The sequence below is a fragment of the Calidris pugnax genome, unplaced genomic scaffold (assembly GCF_001431845.1).
Source record: "Calidris pugnax isolate Ruff unplaced genomic scaffold, ASM143184v1 scaffold141, whole genome shotgun sequence".
NCBI lineage: Eukaryota > Metazoa > Chordata > Aves > Charadriiformes > Scolopacidae > Calidris > Calidris pugnax.
This window is the reverse complement of record NW_015090902.1, coordinates 2,670,800-2,689,296: the sequence shown is the minus strand read 5'-3', so window position 1 is coordinate 2,689,296 and position 18,497 is coordinate 2,670,800. Positions and strand designations below refer to the sequence as shown.

The following is an 18,497-nucleotide window of genomic DNA, read 5'->3' as shown; positions in this document are numbered from 1 at the left end:
ATTATTTTAAGAGAGATCCAAATTTATACAGTTTAAATTGAGACAAAGAGAAAAACCATACCTTTTCTGGATCAGTTGTTGTAATGACCCACACACAGTGTGCATTGTCTTCATACTGAACTGGATAATTTGGTGATGTAATAATCCCACTCGGTCCACGTAAGTTAGAACCACATGTTCTAGCTAAAATGGTAAACAACAAAACAGATTACTTTTGGTCAGTTGCTCTGTTTAAAATAAACATTGTAAAATTGCCATAGCATTGATTACAGCTTGCTGTGAAGGTATTATGCCTATATGTTCTATAAGAATCTGCCTTTGAGGATATTTGAGCCAGTCAAGAAAACTCTTGAGAAATGACCTACAGAGGAAGAAAACTGGTGTTTTTCAAATAATCAGCCCAACATTTAACTTACTATAAATTTATCAGCATTATCATATTAATATTCTGTTTAGAGAGAGATTTACCCTCTCCAAGTGGATGGAGGGAGCCTTCTCTGTACAAATCTAAGAAGGGCAAGTATGTCCTCTCCATGATTTCTCCATGGCTGGAGAGAAAAAAAACACATATATCACAACATTTAGCTCTAAGTAACAGTATATCCTTACCCTAACCGTGAACTTCTGTTGTGTCTTAGCTCTTTACACCAGAGGAAATAAAATTAGAAAGAAAAAAATATAAAATGTTTCTAGACAGTAGCCTGATATTTGTAAAGCAAAGGTTCAGTTGTGAAATCATCACAATTCCTCTGTCACATTCAGCAAATCTACACAGTTAACAACTTGAAAATAAATTAATTTACAACTTAAGGTATTTTACGAAGAGCATTAGGGATACATAAAAATATTCAAACTTCTCAAAATATTTCAGTATCTCAAAGTATTTTAAAAATATTTATACTTAGAAGTTCCAGGGACATCAAATGGAGTTACAGAACTCAGAATATTTAAAAATTCCACTGTCACATTTATGGTACTACATGACTTTGGCAACATGCTAAAATAGAGAGTCAAGATCACAACATTTCTAAGCATTTAGATACTGAATATCTTCAAATATCTGAATCTCAGAATTTTTCCATATAATTTTCATTAACTTTTCATGTAATTTATATTCTTCAGTTACTTAAGTTTCAGTACTGGCAGGAGGAATGACTACATTCCTTAAAAATGGTCATTCTTTCTCCAAATATTGGATTAAAGTACCCAGCATATTTCTAGTACTTTGGAAAATTTAGCTTTTCATCTTTCTCTGTAACTGCCTCCATTCTGAAGAATGACATACGAGCATTTTTTAACCTCAAAACTTGTCTGGAGGAAGCCTGATCTTCCACATGAAGAAAAGTGTGCCAGGTACAAATAGGAAATAAGAGATGAAGAGGAAAATTGTTTTCAGATTTTCTATCAGTTTTTTGTGAAAATGTCTATCTATGTTTATGATAGAAACTGTCTTAATATACTTTCATGAATTTCACTTAAGTCTCAGGCACATCACATGGAAATCTTCCATAATGATCTCAGTAGAAGCCAAAAAAAACCCCACCCTCATTTGCATAGGTAATTCTACCAAATCTTCACTGACAATTATTAACAAGCTACCTGTGCTTTATATGGACAAAAAGAACTAATCACATTGAAGTATGCCATTGAATGCTGCCTGCTAGTAATGCCATATCAAGCAAAATATATCCTTTTAATTGCTAGAACAAAAAAAAAAACCCAAAAAAGCAGATTCACAGGACCTGAAATAGAAGATATTCTAATTGCAGTAACTGGTAGAGGCACCATACCTCCATAACTGCAACTAACAGACAATTAATACTTATTAATTTCTTTTCAGTTCACCATGCACAGGGTCTACCACAGTAGGAACTAATCCAGAGGTGTAACTTTGTAGCAATAAGCTTTTGAATACAGTTTACACTTTCTCTAGCTATCCACAAAGAAAAAGGCTAGGAAAGGTCTCTTTGTCAGATCTTTTTTCAGTCAAGCCATTACTCTCTTATCCTTTTCCTATTTGAATTTCTGGGGGGAAAAAAAAAAAAAGGAAGGAAGAAAGAAACCACAGAAGCCAAGCAAGAGCTGCAATTGAAGTTGTGCCCAAAGGTCTGCTTAGGAAATTGACTTACTGCAAAACATTGTACAAAAATGGCCTTGTATATCACTTAGAGAAAACAGAATGAATTGCTGTAAGGTTTTTGTGTGGAATTCAAGAAAACTAGGCACATTTACATTAGCACCGTTCAGTTCCTGCCCTGAGCAGCCACACAGGGGCCTCCCACCACGGGGCCTGCAGGCCCAGGGGATCCATTTCAGGCTGGGCATGGTCTGTCAGCCTCTGCCTGATCAACCTCTCAGGAGCAGCTGCTTGCAGTTCCACTGCAGCCATGCCTGCGCCTGCTCACAGACTTTGTTGATCCCAACCCCCTATCCAGGCTCCGATGTCTCAGCCTGGCCACGGGCTGTCCCCAGCCCCAGGGAGGTGCCGGGTGCCCGAGGCTGGGGCTGCCCCTGGCCCGCCTGGGGCGGTGGGACAGGCCCTGGCTTTCGGGCCTGGCCCTGAGCTGCCACCTCAGGCAGACTCTGCAGCTCCCCAGGGCCCCCTGCAAATCAAGTCCTTACATGGATGCTGTTTAATGTAAATAATGAAGGAACTTGCCAACAGTCAGATGGTTCCTCTGACTATTCATCAGCTTCGTGAATTCTGAACTTTGTTAGTCACCGTTCTGAGGTAAATGTGAAGTTCAGATTCTTCCTTAAGTCTGGGAGGCTTGAAGAAGTCGTTAAGCCCACGCTAGCTGTATGTAGTTTATCAGCTTTCCCACTTAAAGTTGATGATCAATTAGAAAATGTGATAAACAGTTTTTGTATTGTGTATGTTATTATTAAATACATTGTATCCGTGCCATGAATACTGGCATCCTGAAGGTCAGAAAGGGGACTAGGAAGAATATGGACTACAAATAAACCTTGTATCTTTCCCACCATCCACAAACGTGCACCACACGCAATGTTGTAATATTGAACCAGAATTATACACCATTTAGCCTAAACAATATTACTGTGTTTAGAAAAAATGTAATAACTTTTAAAGACTGGCTGTCCTGACCCTCAGACTGCTGTAAAATTTTAGCTTCAATTCTGGAAGTATGTTTGAGGAAAGTATCATGTTTTTCCAACTGAGGTTTTAATGGAAGTAGAGGACTAATTTATCCTATTTTGTTAGAAGTTTACTGGAGGGAGTAAAGCATAATAGAGGTATTTGCAGATAATAAATTGGAAGGAACAGCAAACACTAGTAATAACACACAGATAATTCAGCAGCAAATAGCCCCTTTCTGCTGAGCATTACTTTTACCATACATAGATTACTTCAGCTCATTTCTGCAACGTGTTAGCAAATAAGAATAAATTCAGGAGATGAAAAAAAACCCACCAAATGAGTGAACAGTGGAGTTGCATTGACTCATTATTCTGCAGTAGTGTGAAACCAAATACTAAGAGGATATATTTAGATTTTTCATTTAGATACACTTAGCTACAGAGACACAAATCACCGTTGCTTTGCTGCTCTCAAAAGAGTAGGAGGTATGATTTTTATTTATTTCTTTTTTTACTATGTTTTAGATTGTCTAGTCTTTATGTAGATGTGCCTATGTATTATTACCCATGTTACATATAGCTTGTAATAATTTATCCAAGAGCCGCCTTTACAGAACTTTTTATTAGGCCTGACTGGAATAGAGTTAACTTTCTTCATAGCAGCTTGTATGGTGCTGCGATTTAGATTTGTAACTAGAATTGTGTTGGTAACACACCAGCATTTTGGCTATTGCCAAGCAGAGCTTTCACAACATCAAGGCCTTCTCTGTTTCTCACACTGCCCCGACAACAAGTAGGCTTGGGGTGGGCAAGAAGTTGGAAGGCGACACAGCCAGGACAGCTGACACCAACGGATCAAAGGGATATCCCATACCATAGGACAACATGGTCAGCAATAAAGCTCAGGCAAAGGAGGAGGAAGTAGGGACATTCATGGTTACAGGTTTGTCTTCCCAAGCAACCACCACTTGTTCTGAGGCCCTGCTTTCCAGGAAATGACTAAGCAGCTGCCCACTAACTGGAAGTAGTGAATAAAATCTTTATTTTGCTTTGGTTGCATGAAAAGCTTTGCTTCATTTATTAAATTGTGTTGATGTCCACCCATGGGTTTCCAGCTTTTGCTCTGCCAGTTCATTCTTTCAACCCCCAGGGGGCAAGTGAGCGAGTGGCTGGGCAGGTGTTCAGCTGCTGGCTGGGGTCAGCCCACCACAACTGTTTATACTCTTTAATGAAGAAAGCATAATTTGCAAGTATATCACATATGTAATTATACAAGTCAAAAAATCTCTTCTGGCAACAGGAGAATATTGTTGGGGTTTTTTCTTTTGGTATTATAAAATACCAATTTGTATGATTGTTTTTTTTCTTTTTTTTTTTTTTTTTTTTTTTTGTTTTGTGTCTGTGTGCTGGTTTTTCTGGTGGGTTTTTTTTGTGGGTTTTTTGGTTTTTCTTTTTTTTTTTTTTTTTTTTTTTTTAATTAATGATGGTAGTTTTCTTGTTTTCCAGTGCGTGCCCTGGCCAGGTTGTCTCATTCTAGGAGGATATGAGGTAAGCAAATTTCTAGGGTTAAGACTTTAATTAACATGTACAATCCAAATGTGCAACCCAAATTAATTCTTCTACTGAGAAAAAGGAAAAGTTCTGTACGTAGATATGTACTCTTTATTTTTCCTGTATACCTCAGTTAAATATTATTCTGCGTGTTCCTTACAGGCAGTAGATTGTCATGGAAAAACTTACAACCAAATCTCCCCCTCTCCTCCTTAAAAGCAGGGGGAGGAACTTACTAATTGGTCCAGACCATAACGAGAAAACATTTAAAAAAGAAGTCAGAAGGTTAGGTCATTTGCAAGGTTGATCACAATAGATGAAAGAGAAGGGAATTTACCAAAAAATGAGGACTATGTAAATATCTGGCACTGGCAGCAACACAATATGATTGTGAGGAGCTCCTATTTAGGAATTCAATTGGAAAAGTTTAACCTAAACCTAACTAACTAGTTCTATTTAAAATATGCTTAACAGGACAAAAAGAAGATTAAGTGAAATGAAAACTAAAAAAAGGAAATTAGCTCCCTAAATTGATAAGGTTTCTGCATCTTTGCTTTTGTGCTTCAAGATACAGAAAGATCTTTGGATATATATGAACATATATATATACACACACAAACACACACAAATAAATATATAAATTTTATATATATATATGGTTTTTTGCTTTGTCTTGGACATTGTTTCATTGCATTTCTAAGCAGAAATTATAAATTACCCTTTGAAACTTCAGGAAAAAATCCAAAGAACAGACCTACCTCTGCAGATTGGCCTGTGGTCACTCCAGGCAGCCAGTGTATCTGTCACTCTTTGACAAGTGATGCTCTTAGAACCTTGCAGAACATAATTATCTTCACAGGAGAACTGTACGCTTGCACCCACCCTAGGAGAAAAATGAGAGATAGAAGGAAACAATTAAAACATATTTTAAATTTAAACTTCCTCAAATAAATCTAAATAGCACCAAATGACAAAATATTTCTAGGTCTAAACAAAGAATTTAAGGTGGGAAATTCTACTCCGTCATTACTATTTTAATGAAAAAAACTATAGGGAATAGGTTCTACTATTTATTTTTTCCACCTTTTAAAGAAGGCTAGAAGTACAAAGCAATTGTGATAATAAGTGTGATCCTTTAAACTATCGATGAATGCATAGAGAGATATATGTTTTAAGAAAATATATAATCACTGTTCTTTCAGGCAATAAAATTTACTTCACAAACAATTTCAACTTCTCCATATTCTCTTAAATGAGAGAGTAAGTAGTTAGGGTAATTTATCAACATGTACAATCAGGAAATACTAATTTCAGGAAATTTTAATAACTCATTAAATATTCCTGACCTAGCTGAAATATCATAATAATATATGCTAAATGATAATTTTTAATAGGACATAAATTTGACTGTTACCCTTGCAACTTTGAAATGTGTCTGTTTGGAATGTTTTACAATTTATTCTTTTTTTATATATATATAAATCATTGCTTACTGAAGAACGCTGACCAACATTTATGAAAAATTTAAGAACTGTATATTCTTATTGTGTCTCTCAAATAGAGCTTTCCTAAACAGTATTTATGTTTCTGCTTCCACTTATTATTTCTGACATTCCTTATTCCCAATCATAATCAATGGGTTTTGTTGTTAGCTTTCTTGCTCATTTACATCTGTGCCTGGTAATCCCATGTGGTGAACTAAGTGATCGTGATAAAGCAGATTTCTCAGTTTGGTTTTTCTGAGTCATTGATTCCTAAACACCAGGGGATTGCTAGATGGCAGTCAGAAAGCTCGGTGGCTAAAATTGTGCTGTGGAGAATAGCAAATACTCTGATTCACTAACATCCAACTCATTCTTACCCTTCAAGAGCAAGTACTTTTTTTTGCCTCAGTCTTTACGGGCAACCTTTTCCCACACCTCTCGATGGGATGGACTGCAAGATAGGGACTGGGGGAGCAAATTTCCTCCCACTGTAAGAGAAGAGCAGGTTTGTGACCGCCTGAGGAACCTGAACATATGGAAGTCTGAGAGATGAATCTCAGAGTCCTGAGGCAATTGGCTGATGTAGTTGCAAAGCCACTCTCTGTGATATTTGAATAGTTAATGACAGTCAGGTGAAGACCCCAGTGATTGAGGCAGTAGTGGTCAACAGCTCAATGTCCAGACAGAGATCAGTGACAAGCAATGTCCCTTGGGGGTCTCTACTGGGACCAGCACTGTTCAATATCTTCTTCAATGACACAGACAGTGGGATTTCTGAGTGCACCCTCAGCGAGTTGGCAGATGACACCAAGCTGAGAGAGTTGGTGCTGTTCAGGCTTGAGAAGAGAAGGCTCCCAGGAGACCTTATTGCGGCCTTTCCGTACTTAAAAGGGGCCTACAGGAAAGTTGGGGACAAACATTTTAGCAGGGCCTGTTGGAATAGGACAAGGGGTAATGACTTTAAACTAAAAGAGGGGAGATTCAGAGTAGTTATAAGGAAGAAATTTTTTACAATAAGGGTGGTGGAACAGTGGAACGGGTTGCTGAGAGAGATGGTAGATTCCCCACCCCTGGAAACATGCGCTGTCAGGTTGGACTAGATGATCTCTAAAGGTCCCCTCCAACCCAAATTATTCTATGATTCTATGATTCTGCTTGAAATTTTCCATTTTAAAAGGGGGCATCCTTTTAAAGCTGTATTTTAACTTATTTGATCTGTGATTTCAAAGGAAATTATTACTTCACTTAATTTATAATTGTTAACAGCAAATGTCTGGTTTTCACATCTTTACCTTCCCAGTCACTGATCAAATCTTTGGGCACTGGTTGTTTTTGTTTTGTTTTGTAAATTTTGTATGTAAACTTTCAACAAGAGGAAGAAATCAGTTTCCTTTTATTTCTTTTTCTATTTTAAATTTGAACTGTGTCAAAGCAAAATTTGTGTTTTTATAAAGAACACTAGAATTTGATTGAAAGAAGCCACATTTTAAACAGAAAAAAATCCATACGAAATAATAAACATAAGAAAGTTAGTTTAATTTTAAAAAGCTATTTTGACAATTTAAAAGCTATTTTTGTTACAAGTGTCAGTGGAATTATGGAAAATTATTCTATTTTCACAATACTGCACATACCAAATAATATTTAAGGAGAGCTGAAATGATATTGTTTATATCTGCTTTACATTTCATTTAAACAATCTACTGTTTTGAGATATCACATAAAAGTAAAATGTGATATTGACCCTCAAATTCTATTGATTATGTTCTTAATCATCTAGCAAAGTCTGAGTTGCCATTTCTTCCTCAAAATGTATCCAAATATACACTGGGTAATTTTAAATCACTGAAAATCACCTCTCCTACATCCTGAACTGAACACAGTAAATGCGTGGCAGGAGGACAGAATGAAAAGGTTAAGATTTCAATACATTTTTGTTTGCTTTATGATATTAGAATGAATGCCATTATTATGCTGAAAACAATGAAACCATTTTCAAAGAACTTGTCATCACTGAATCAGTTGGGTCTCAGGCTGTCTTGAAAACAAATCCTCTGCCTTTCCATCAATCCCACTCACAACATGTCTTTCAGTAGACTGGAAAAGATTTTGAATAATGTGCATTTTCATATGTTTTAGTTCAGATTAATATCCACAGTTGTCATTCTCCTGACAAGAACAATAGTTCCTTCTGGTGTGTATACTTTCCTCTTCGAAAAGAAAACACATTGCCTTTCTTAACTCTCCATAGCATTTTCACTACATTGGAGAAATGAAAGCAGCAGCTACATTATTTTCCCTTCTCTTTTGGAAGAACATGATTTGTCATTTCAGAGAAAGAAAAACTAAATTCCAGCCAAATTCTCTATCTAAATGTCAAGTTAGATATAGATAGCTAACTTTAAGATACATAAGATATGTTTTAAATAGATTAAAAAAAAAAAAGTTTACAGTACATGAAAATAGTTGCTGTTGCATAATTAGTTTTCAGATAAGAAGTAAGGTTTAGGATGAAAATAAAATTGTATTGTTTCTTTCAAATAGTATTCAGAATTAGAGGCTTAAAACAGCACACAAATAATAAGTGATCAAAGTATATTAATGTGTTTTATTTATCCTATCTTATATGATGTTGCTTGTACTATTTTTGAACACCGTATGCATTCATTTATCCCCATGAGCGGTAAGATCCATTAGGTGAAATGAAAATTTTAGAGGCTGAATGGGGTAACGGAAGGATGAGAATAGCTTTGTTTTGTCAACTGAGTAAGCATTACTCATAAGTAAGCTCCAGACGTTTAAGATAACTTTAACTCACATTCATTCATAAGAGACTATGTTCAAAATAGGGTTATCTATGTTTTGCAAGGTTTCTTGACATTAGATTCCCTTGGATGTCTTAAAATATACTTTAATCTTTAAGGTTATTTTGAGCTTTGTCTCTTCTTGATATTTTCATGCACTGCTGGGAATTTTATTGTTGGGCTCTCCCATGTTGGGGCTCACGTGTTTGGATCTTTGGACCTGTTTCACCAAAATTATTTTAGATCCCTTTCTCTTTCAAATTACAGACTACAGTCTAGAGGGGAAAAGAAGTAATTCTTTCAGTTTGCCAGTTGTCTTAGACCTGCTGTTGTTGCTTAACAATTGTTCATCTGCCACTGACAGCACTGGAACAGGTTGCCCAGGGAGGTGGTTGAGGCCCCATCCCTGGAGGTATTCAAGGAGAGGCTCGATGAGGCCCTGGGCAACCTGGTCTAGTTGGGGGTGTCCCTGCTGACTGCGGGGAGGTCGGACTAGATGGCCTTTGGAGGTCCCTTCCAGCCTGGGCAATTCTATGATTCTATGATTCTATGACTTGAACCATAACTAGATGAGAGTCTGCTCAGCCCACATGTATCATGAGCAAATCAAATCTGTACAACATACATAGATTGACAGAATAAATTAGATTGGAAGAGGACGTCAGCTAGTCCAATGCCCCACTCCAAGCAAGCCTAGTTTGAACAGAGGGCTCAGGGCCCTGTTCGGGTGAGCTCTGAATTCCTCCCTGGATGGAGATTCCATGAACTCTCTTGGAAACTTTTTCCAGTGTGTGAGCATCCTCATAGTAAAATCATTAATTATTATTATTTTTTTATTCCTGAATCTAGTAGTAGATTACCATGTCCCAACTTATGTCCGTTGCTTCTAGTCCTGTCCCTGTCCACCTCTGAGAAAAGTCTGGCTTTCCCTTCTCTACGGTCTCCTGTTTAGTATCTGTAAATAGCAACAAGGCTCTTCAGATTATCTTAAGGTTGAGCAAACCCAGAAAGCTCAGTCCCTGCTTATATATCGTGTCCTCAGGTTCTCTCAACATCCCAATCTGCTGGACTTACTCTAATATCTAGAGTTAATGGAGTGAGAAAGGCCCCTCCAGGTGTGAATTCTTGCTATTTTCCATTAAACATTTAGGCTAAGGGGTAAACTCTTTCCAGAGGTGCTTTTCTCTCTTTACTAATAACAGAGTGATCCTAGATGCTGCTCTTAATTCTTTCAACCAAGCATTTGATTCGGAGGAATTCAGAAGAAGAGGTATGCTCTGTACCCTTTATGGCTATGAGGAGAGACTCAAGCAGAGGAGGGAAATTGAGGCATACCTGTACAAATAGTAAAGTAAAATACTCTTCAAAATAGCAGTGGAAGTATACAGGTCTCCCTCAGATGAATACATGCAGACACTTTAATACATCTTTAGAAAGAGTGATATTTTAGTATCCCATTTTTACCGAGTCTTCTACCAAGTGATGTTTCTCTCCTCAATATATCAAGCATTAATCAACACCTAGATAAAAACTACAGTTGCTTCCCTAAAACAGCAGACCTTTGGACAGCAAGTGCATACTAGATTTTTGTATCATACAATTTTGAGGGAAGCAGCTGTACTTGCCACGTTGAATCGCAATATATAGAACAGCATAATAGCCAACATCTTCTGGACACCTTGTCTCTCACTAGCCTATTTACTAAAAAGCTTATTTGCATTTCATTATTTTTTAAAATACATTTAACTTCTGCCCTGTTGCCAATGAAACCATGACTTTTACCTGATTCTCTTAATGTTGGGAGTTGTTTATGAGTTCTCAAACTCCTTTGAGGGTAAATAGACAAAAATCCCAAAAGATTTCAGTCAGAAACAGAACAGATTTTTAAAATATTTTTCCTGTCAGTTATGCCCTAGTTTGGAAGAGAATTGATTCAGCAGACAGGTTCGATTAACTTGCAGAGAACTGGAGTTGCAGAGAACTTTGCACAATTCCTTCTAATTCCTATGAAGTTTTCCATTCCATTTGCTCTTAGGCCTGGCCGTCCATTCCCCGCTGAGCAATTTATGAATCTCTGCATGAGCTGGAGGCTCCCACCTCCCTCCTCTGACCCTCTTTGCCACACCTTGAAGTCTCTGCTTTTTTTCCACAACAGGGAAAGAGCAACCTTCCTTCTTTCTCCATAGGGGTCCATTTGACCTCGTCTTATTTTTTTTAATGAATATAACAAAAGCTGAAAACAAAAAAAAAGCAAAGCGATGGCATTCATCACAGCCTCAGACACAGAATTTGCACGTTTCCCAAGCATTTTAACTTGTATATAGTGGGAAAACAGACAATTCTCACTGCTGCTTCTTCTACACTGTCCAAAAAGATCTGCCTTTCTCACACAGGCAAGATTATTATGCTCTAAACTTCCTATTTAAAATGCAATGATTTAAAAAAGAAACAAGCAAAAAAAATCCAAGATATGCAATGTACTGGAGTTATTTTGACAAAGACTCCTAGCATTTAAAACTAGGGAAACAATACATGTCCATAGCTGCACGTTCTATAGGCAAGTAACAGGAAATATCTCTACATTGGTCATATATAAAACTAAATGTGCCTACCTGAAGTCAGAGCCCACCCTTTTCCCATTTTCAGGAATTCCAGGATCAGGACATGTATCGGATGCAATTGCATCCCCACCCTGGGTCACTGCAAAGTAAAGGAAAAAAAAATAAAATTAGACATGCAGCTGTAAAAATGACTCATCACTTTTCCCATACATTAATTTCCATGGCCTCATATTAAGCATATGTATATTCCAAACTTTTTCTTAAAACAGTATAAATTATTACCATTCTTTTGAAGCCCCATATAACTGATTTATTGGGTGTATTGTTTATTTTCTTTGGTTGTGATAAAAAAAAACACCCAAGTTTTGCTTCTGTGGAAAAATAAATGATTGATTACCCATGGTCAGTCATATTTTTATGGATATACTAGGACCTACAGCTTTTCTCTGACAGGGAAAACAACATTTCATGAAGTCACCTTCTGAAATATTCACACCATAGCACTGTAAGACTAAGTTAGTATAAGAAAATAAAATCTCATTTAAGCTCTGTCCATAATAAGACTTGGAATAGACAAAAATTAAGAACCCAACTGTAATACAGAGATATTTTATGAGGATAAAGTTAATCTCAAAAATATAGAGAAAACCCCACAGAGAAATGCATTTGTAACCAGCTGAATATGTGCTCATGCAAACAAGGTTCAGAATCTCTATTTTGTGCTTTCAGGCAGCAATAGAAAGAGAAGGTGTCCTATGCTCTTCCATTCCTTTTGTCCTCTGTTCTTTCTCTCTCCAGACTGTCAGGTACTTAAATAACACTATGTATAAAAATATATAACCTTATAGTCCTTTCAAAACAATTTGAACATTCAATTTACACTTTTTTCTTCTTCATTTGTAAAAAAAGTTATCTAAGGAATACGTGGAATTAAAAGTAATTAGTCATAAAGGAAAGACATAAAGTAACAAAGCCCATCAGTGTGAATATACAGAAAACCCAAACACACATGAGCTTTCTATCCTGCCCATAGGCAGGTGTGTCCGTGCCTGGTTACATGCCTCCTGTCTTTCTGTTCCCTTCACAGAAGAACAGAGCTAGTAGAAACTTGTGAATCACATTTTTAATCTTAAAAGATTTTGGGGAAACCCTTAAGGATAGGGCAGAACGTTCTTCCTGAATAAAAAAAAATAGTTAGCTGGAATATTGGAGCTGCACCAACTAAATTACACAAACCTGAGTGGATTACAGATGACAGCATTACAGCTGAAAGGTGAGGAGAGATTAGATGTAAAAAGTGGCTGGTTTTCCCACACAGTGATATGCTTTCAAATTAAATACAGTGGCAAAAAGAGTCGTGACAAGCAGGATACATACAGTCAGATGGCAAGAGCTATAAATCTTTGTCTGTTTTGGCAGCATCAGCGACAATTAATTTATACAGAAATCCTATGTTTTACAAGAGAAGATTTAAAGAAATAAAAAACTGCATTACAGCACTACAAAAATATAACTAAGACTTGTAAATGCTTTACCCAAGTATAGATTCTTCTTGAAGTAGAGAAACTGCATCAATTACAGTATATTTCAGTATTTGTCTATGTTCCTTTTTTTTTTTTTTTTTCCATTTTGGCATATAGAATATTTTAAAAATACACAAAAGGAATAATCTCTTTCTTCACATCTTTTTAACACTACTTATTGTATTGTATACTGTTTGTCCCAGAAAACATTCCTTAAACTAGGTGAAGTGAGATGATGATAATCTCAGAAGTGTTTTCACAGGCACAATTAAAAATATGTTTTACTTGTTATTTCCTGATAAATAAATAAAAACCCAAGCACAAGTAAAAACGCAGTTCAGCTGGACAAAAGTATATCATCTGGAACTCACCATCTTGAAAACACTCCAGACCAAGAGCCTGATACCGCTAATTTCACTAATAGTACTTTGATAAAGATTTGTGTGTGTGAATAAAGGCTTTCAGAACAAGTTTATACCAGCTAGTAAACACACATTTTATTCTGAGAATCTAATTGTGTAGTTTCTTGGGAAGTGTCAGCACTGAAATACTGTTATAGTCAAAAGCTGGTCTTGCTAGAAAAGCAGCCTGCCTTTACACTGATGTTCCTTAAAATAAATAATCTTCCTACTAACATTTCTTCCATTTTTTCAGGAGAAAAAAAATCAACTATTTCCTACTTTTAGCACAGAAATATAGCTATGTTAGTGGAGATGAGGTTCAATTTTCACTACCAAATTACAGGAAAAATTACATGTGAAAATAAGCTATATGACTGATAGGGTTATTCAACATACCAAGTTTACTAAACTTGAACCTTATGGTAACAACTGTAGAACAAAGTGGAGAACGCTGCCTTTGCCATCCTGCTTTCAGCACACGCATATTGCAGCAAAGCTACCTCCTTTTCATAGAATCATAGAATCATTCAGGTTGGAAGAGACCCTTGGGATCATCGAGTCCAACCATCTACCCTACTCTACAAAGTCCTCCCCTACACCATGTCCCTTAGCACTGCATCTAAACGGCCCTTAAACCCTGCCGGGGATGGTGCCTCCCCCACATCCTTGGGCAGCCTGTTCCAATGCCCGACCCCTCTTTCGGTGAAAAATTCCTTCCTAATGTTCAATCTAAACCTACCCTGTTGGAGCTTGAAGCCGCTCCCTCTTGTTCTGTCACTAATTACCTGTGAGAAGAGACCAGCCCCAACCTCTCTACAGTGTCCTCTCCCGAAGTTGTAGAGAGTGATGAGGTCTCCCCTCAGCCTCCCCTTCCTCATACTAAACAGTCCCAACTCCCTCAGCCGCTCCTCATACGATTTGTTCTCCAGCCCCCTCACCAGCTTCATTGCCCTCCTCTGCACTCGCTCCAGCACCTCGAGATCTCTCTTGTATTGAGGTGCCCAAAACTGGACACAATACTCGAGGTGTGGCCTCACCAGTGCTAAGTCCAGGGGCACAATCCCCTCCCTACTTCTGCTGGTCCCGCTATTTTTGATACAAGCCAGAATGCCATTGGCTTTCTTGGCCACCTGGGCACACTGTTGGCTCATATTCAGCCACTTGTCAACTAGAACCCCCAGGTCTCTTTCTTCCAGGCAGCTCCAGCCACACTTCCCCGCGCCCGTAGCGCTGCATGCGGTTATTGTGGCCCAAGTGCAGGACCTGGCACTTGCCCTTGTTGAAACTCATTCCATTGGCATTGGCCCAGTGATCCAATCTATCTAGATCCTCTTGCAAAGCTTCCCTATCCTCCTGGGAGTCAACACTCCTGCTTAACTTGGTGTTAACTTGTTTTACAGACAGACATACAAAATGCCTAAGTATTTTGTTTGGGACACCAGTAAAAGTTAGCTGAGACCTTCCTCATAGCACAGAATGATCTCCCCAGATGGATGAGGACCTTTGCAAAGTTTTCATCTCAGCCACTACCTCCTCCTGTGGCAGCATTCTCGCCCCAGTGTCAGGCAGGGGTGGGTCAGGCCAGCGTTCACCCCGAGAAATGCTGCCTCTTGGACCAGAGCAGGGATCGTGTGGCTGGAACTCGGCACGTTTTCCTGGATGTCTACAGGCCTTGTTAAACATGGCCCAGGTTTTAGTTTCTGCTTTCCCCAATGAACTGTCAAGTGTTTTTTAACAGATGGTGGTTTCATGACATGCTGTCATAACAAAATAAATCCAATTCCCTGTAAAACAAGCCTGTCTGATTTTATCTTTCCGGATGGGAAAAAAGGAACAAATTTCTCAAATTAGTAAAACCATTTATTACCTTTAGTGGTTCAGGCATAGCAGGTACTTTAGTGCATTTATAAATGTATGTATATACTTTTACATATTAATATGCTTAAAACCTTTACCTGCTAGTATTTTAGAATTTACCTAAAAATTAGATTTTAATATTTTAATATTTTTTTTTAGCTCCAACTTTCGCTATATTTCAGACTGAAAATAGATGAAAAGATGCCCAAGTGAATCCTTTTCAGAGACCTTTATCTTCCTCTGTTTCAATCCTGTCAGATTTCCCCTTTATCCACCACTATGAAGTATTATTATCCACTGCTACTGAGTTCCATAACGTGGGAGGGGAAAGAATCATCTTTGATTTGACTATCTCACTTCCAAAATGCATTTAAACCTCGCAGCCCTTTCTGAAAGCATCTCTTAGATATGTCACCTACTATTCATCCAGTCTCAATCTTTCACTATTTTACCTTTAAAGAAAGGCTTTTATATGTCCTTGAAAGACCCATACCTTACCTGCTTGTACTCTTTCAAAATTATACTGTATGTATAGTTATTCATGCTTTTTGCATCTTTCTTCTGACATTTTCTTCTTTATCATGTGAAACTTAAATGGCTTCTCTTTAGTTTCAAAGCTCATTCACAGGCTATCTGTACTTTAACTTTCATCTCTATTTTCATTTTAGAATTTTAAAATTTCAAAACAATGAAGGTATTAAGGAAAATGGAAGGTAATTTTCCTATTTAAAGCTTGCGAAAGTTAGAAATAAATATCAATTATGCTCAAACTATGGCATAGCTATGCATTAATTAGTAGCATTTATCTTAAAGCACAAACAATGTTCTTCTGTATTGTGAATATAAACATTCATAAACCTGTATTTATGGCAAATAAATTTAGGACCAGTCTAAATAATACCAGCCACTCTCAATATAGTACATTCCCAGTATACCCTCTCTATTTTAAAGAGAAGTTTTAGAGTACATAATCCTGGAAAATACCAAAGTGAGATTATTGCTTTACATAGATAATTCTTCACACCGTGTCCCAGTTACACACAGTTCTTCAAGAAACCATCAGCTAGAGAAAATGGTTTGGGTTCCATGAGACTGACATCAGGAAAAGCATTTGAAGTCACACGGTGAGGAAAGATTCTACTCAGTTTTGGTGGGGGGGGTCTTTTTTGGGTTTTGGGGGTTTTTTTTAATATTAGTTACTGAACAGTCTAACAGACTCTCTGCCTTTCTCAGGCATGTCTGTTTCATCAGACATGTCTGTAGTATAGAGACAGAGGATTCTCAGTGGATGCAACTTAACTCTGGAACTTCTTGACATGCCATGCTATTATATACTGCAAAACTTATGTATTCTCAGGCTTTTCTGCAGAAATAGTTGAAGAGAAGCTGTGAGTTCATTAACGTGATGGACAGCTTTTCAGTCTATATACAACCCCTGTGTTTAAGACTGGTGATTTAATTTTTGATTTGATAAAAAAGTGCACTCTACTGCCTGAGAATGAATCAAATTGATTTCTTCCATTTTCTCAGTTAGGATCATGTAGACTAGAGTTTCCACAGCTTTGGGGGTCATCTTTATTGTTTAACTTGGTATATAACACAGTAAGAGTAGAACTGTTTCACGTATTCTGTGTAGAGTAGGTGTTTCACGTATTCTGATTCTAACACAATAGTAAAGAACAACAACTGGCAATAACTAGTAATAGAAATCAGACTTTAAAAAGTTTTAATCATAATAATACACAATTAGCAGATAAATTACCGATCTAATTTAGCTCAGCATTTGGCAAGCGTTTAACCAAGGAGCAACATTAGACACAAAGGGATCGTACAAGATGTGCTTCATGCAGGAAGACAAGCAACATGAGATGTCCCTTCTTACAATATCAGTTATACTCCAGGCAAGGTGCCTCGCTTCAGATGTATTTGGAATCTGAATATATATTAATGATCTATTTATGCTCATGGAAAGCATGTGACGAAATGCTTTGAAAGGATGTACCTTGAAGCAAAAAGTATTATGTATAGATTCGTTATCCTATGTATCTTTCTTCAGCGGCCATTAGGTTAGTAACAAATGTGTGGTTTCATGCTTCAGGCTGCAACACCTAAAATTTTAAACTTAACAAGTTTTGGCAGTCTGTTTGGATATTTACTCATTCTCCTAGTGATATCACCAACCTGTGGAAAGGTTCTGGATTTAAAAAAATAATAAAATCACATAAACTCAGTAACACTCATTCCTTCAATAATTTGTTTTGAATAATTTTCAAACTAAGCCACAAATTGCAAGAATCACCTACAAGAAGGCCTTGTCAAATACTGCATGGAGGCTAGAGCAAAGACCCTAAAATTCACTGTGGAAAGATATTATGAGAAATGGCAGTTTTTCTAGAGCAGACTGACAAGTTTATAAACTGAACAAGACTTTAAAATGAATAAATACTTTATCTCTCTATTATGATGAAAATAAAAGCTGACATATGTAAATATCAACCTTGTTTCAGCCAAGAAGTCACACATAAGTGCAATGACACTTTATCAATGAAACAAGATATTAGAAGCACTAATTAATGTATTAGAGCCACATCTTGATTATTTGTTAAGCTCCTTAGATTTGTATTTATTTACATTTTAATTTTTGAAAAGGTTGATTCAGATTAAAGAAAATCCTAACAGTCCTAGACATAATTTTGGTCATTAAATAATTACACTTCAAACGTTAATCCAAAGCATTTCAATTATTGTTTATCAAGTGTATTAGAAATTGCTTGTTTCATTAGTGATGAATAAGGCTGCTGGAAAAGAAAAAAAGAAATATAGATTAAAGCCTTGACATAAAAAATACATGGAGAAAATATATAAAATATTATCTTTGTATAAATAACTGAATATATTGCGGTTGTTTTGAATTTAGAAAGTTGGAATTAAAGGATGAAAAAAAAGATTTTAGAGCACAAAAGCTTCAACCCACAAATGCATTCACAGGCAGAATTAATTGAATGAAACTTTCCACCATAAGTTTTCCTGCATTTGCTCTAAAATGCCAGTTAGCCCCACCCTGAGGATAATTTCAAGTTTTCAAAGTTTTTGGCTTATACAGATCAAAATAAAAGAATGAATTTGAGAATAATTTTAATGTCAGGCTGCATATACAGCAGGAGGTCTTTTTTGTTTGCAGAACACATGAAATTTCTCATGGCTTGCACGTTTT

At 36.9% G+C, this 18,497-nt stretch overlaps 1 protein-coding gene across 2 annotated transcripts in view; it reads right to left on the bottom strand.

Annotated features, from left to right (window-relative positions):
- The window catches only part of CSMD1 (CUB and Sushi multiple domains 1), a 1,104,383-nt gene that overhangs the window by 347,385 nt on the left and 738,501 nt on the right, over positions 1–18,497 (bottom strand). For both annotated transcript variants that reach the window (XM_014948981.1, XM_014948982.1), the window contains exons 8-10: positions 11,554–11,641; positions 5,412–5,536; positions 62–183 (exon numbers count right to left, since the gene is read on the bottom strand). In XM_014948981.1, the coding sequence (XP_014804467.1) occupies positions 62–183; positions 5,412–5,536; positions 11,554–11,641 (335 nt within the window). The remainder of the gene's footprint in view (positions 1–61; positions 184–5,411; positions 5,537–11,553; positions 11,642–18,497) is intronic.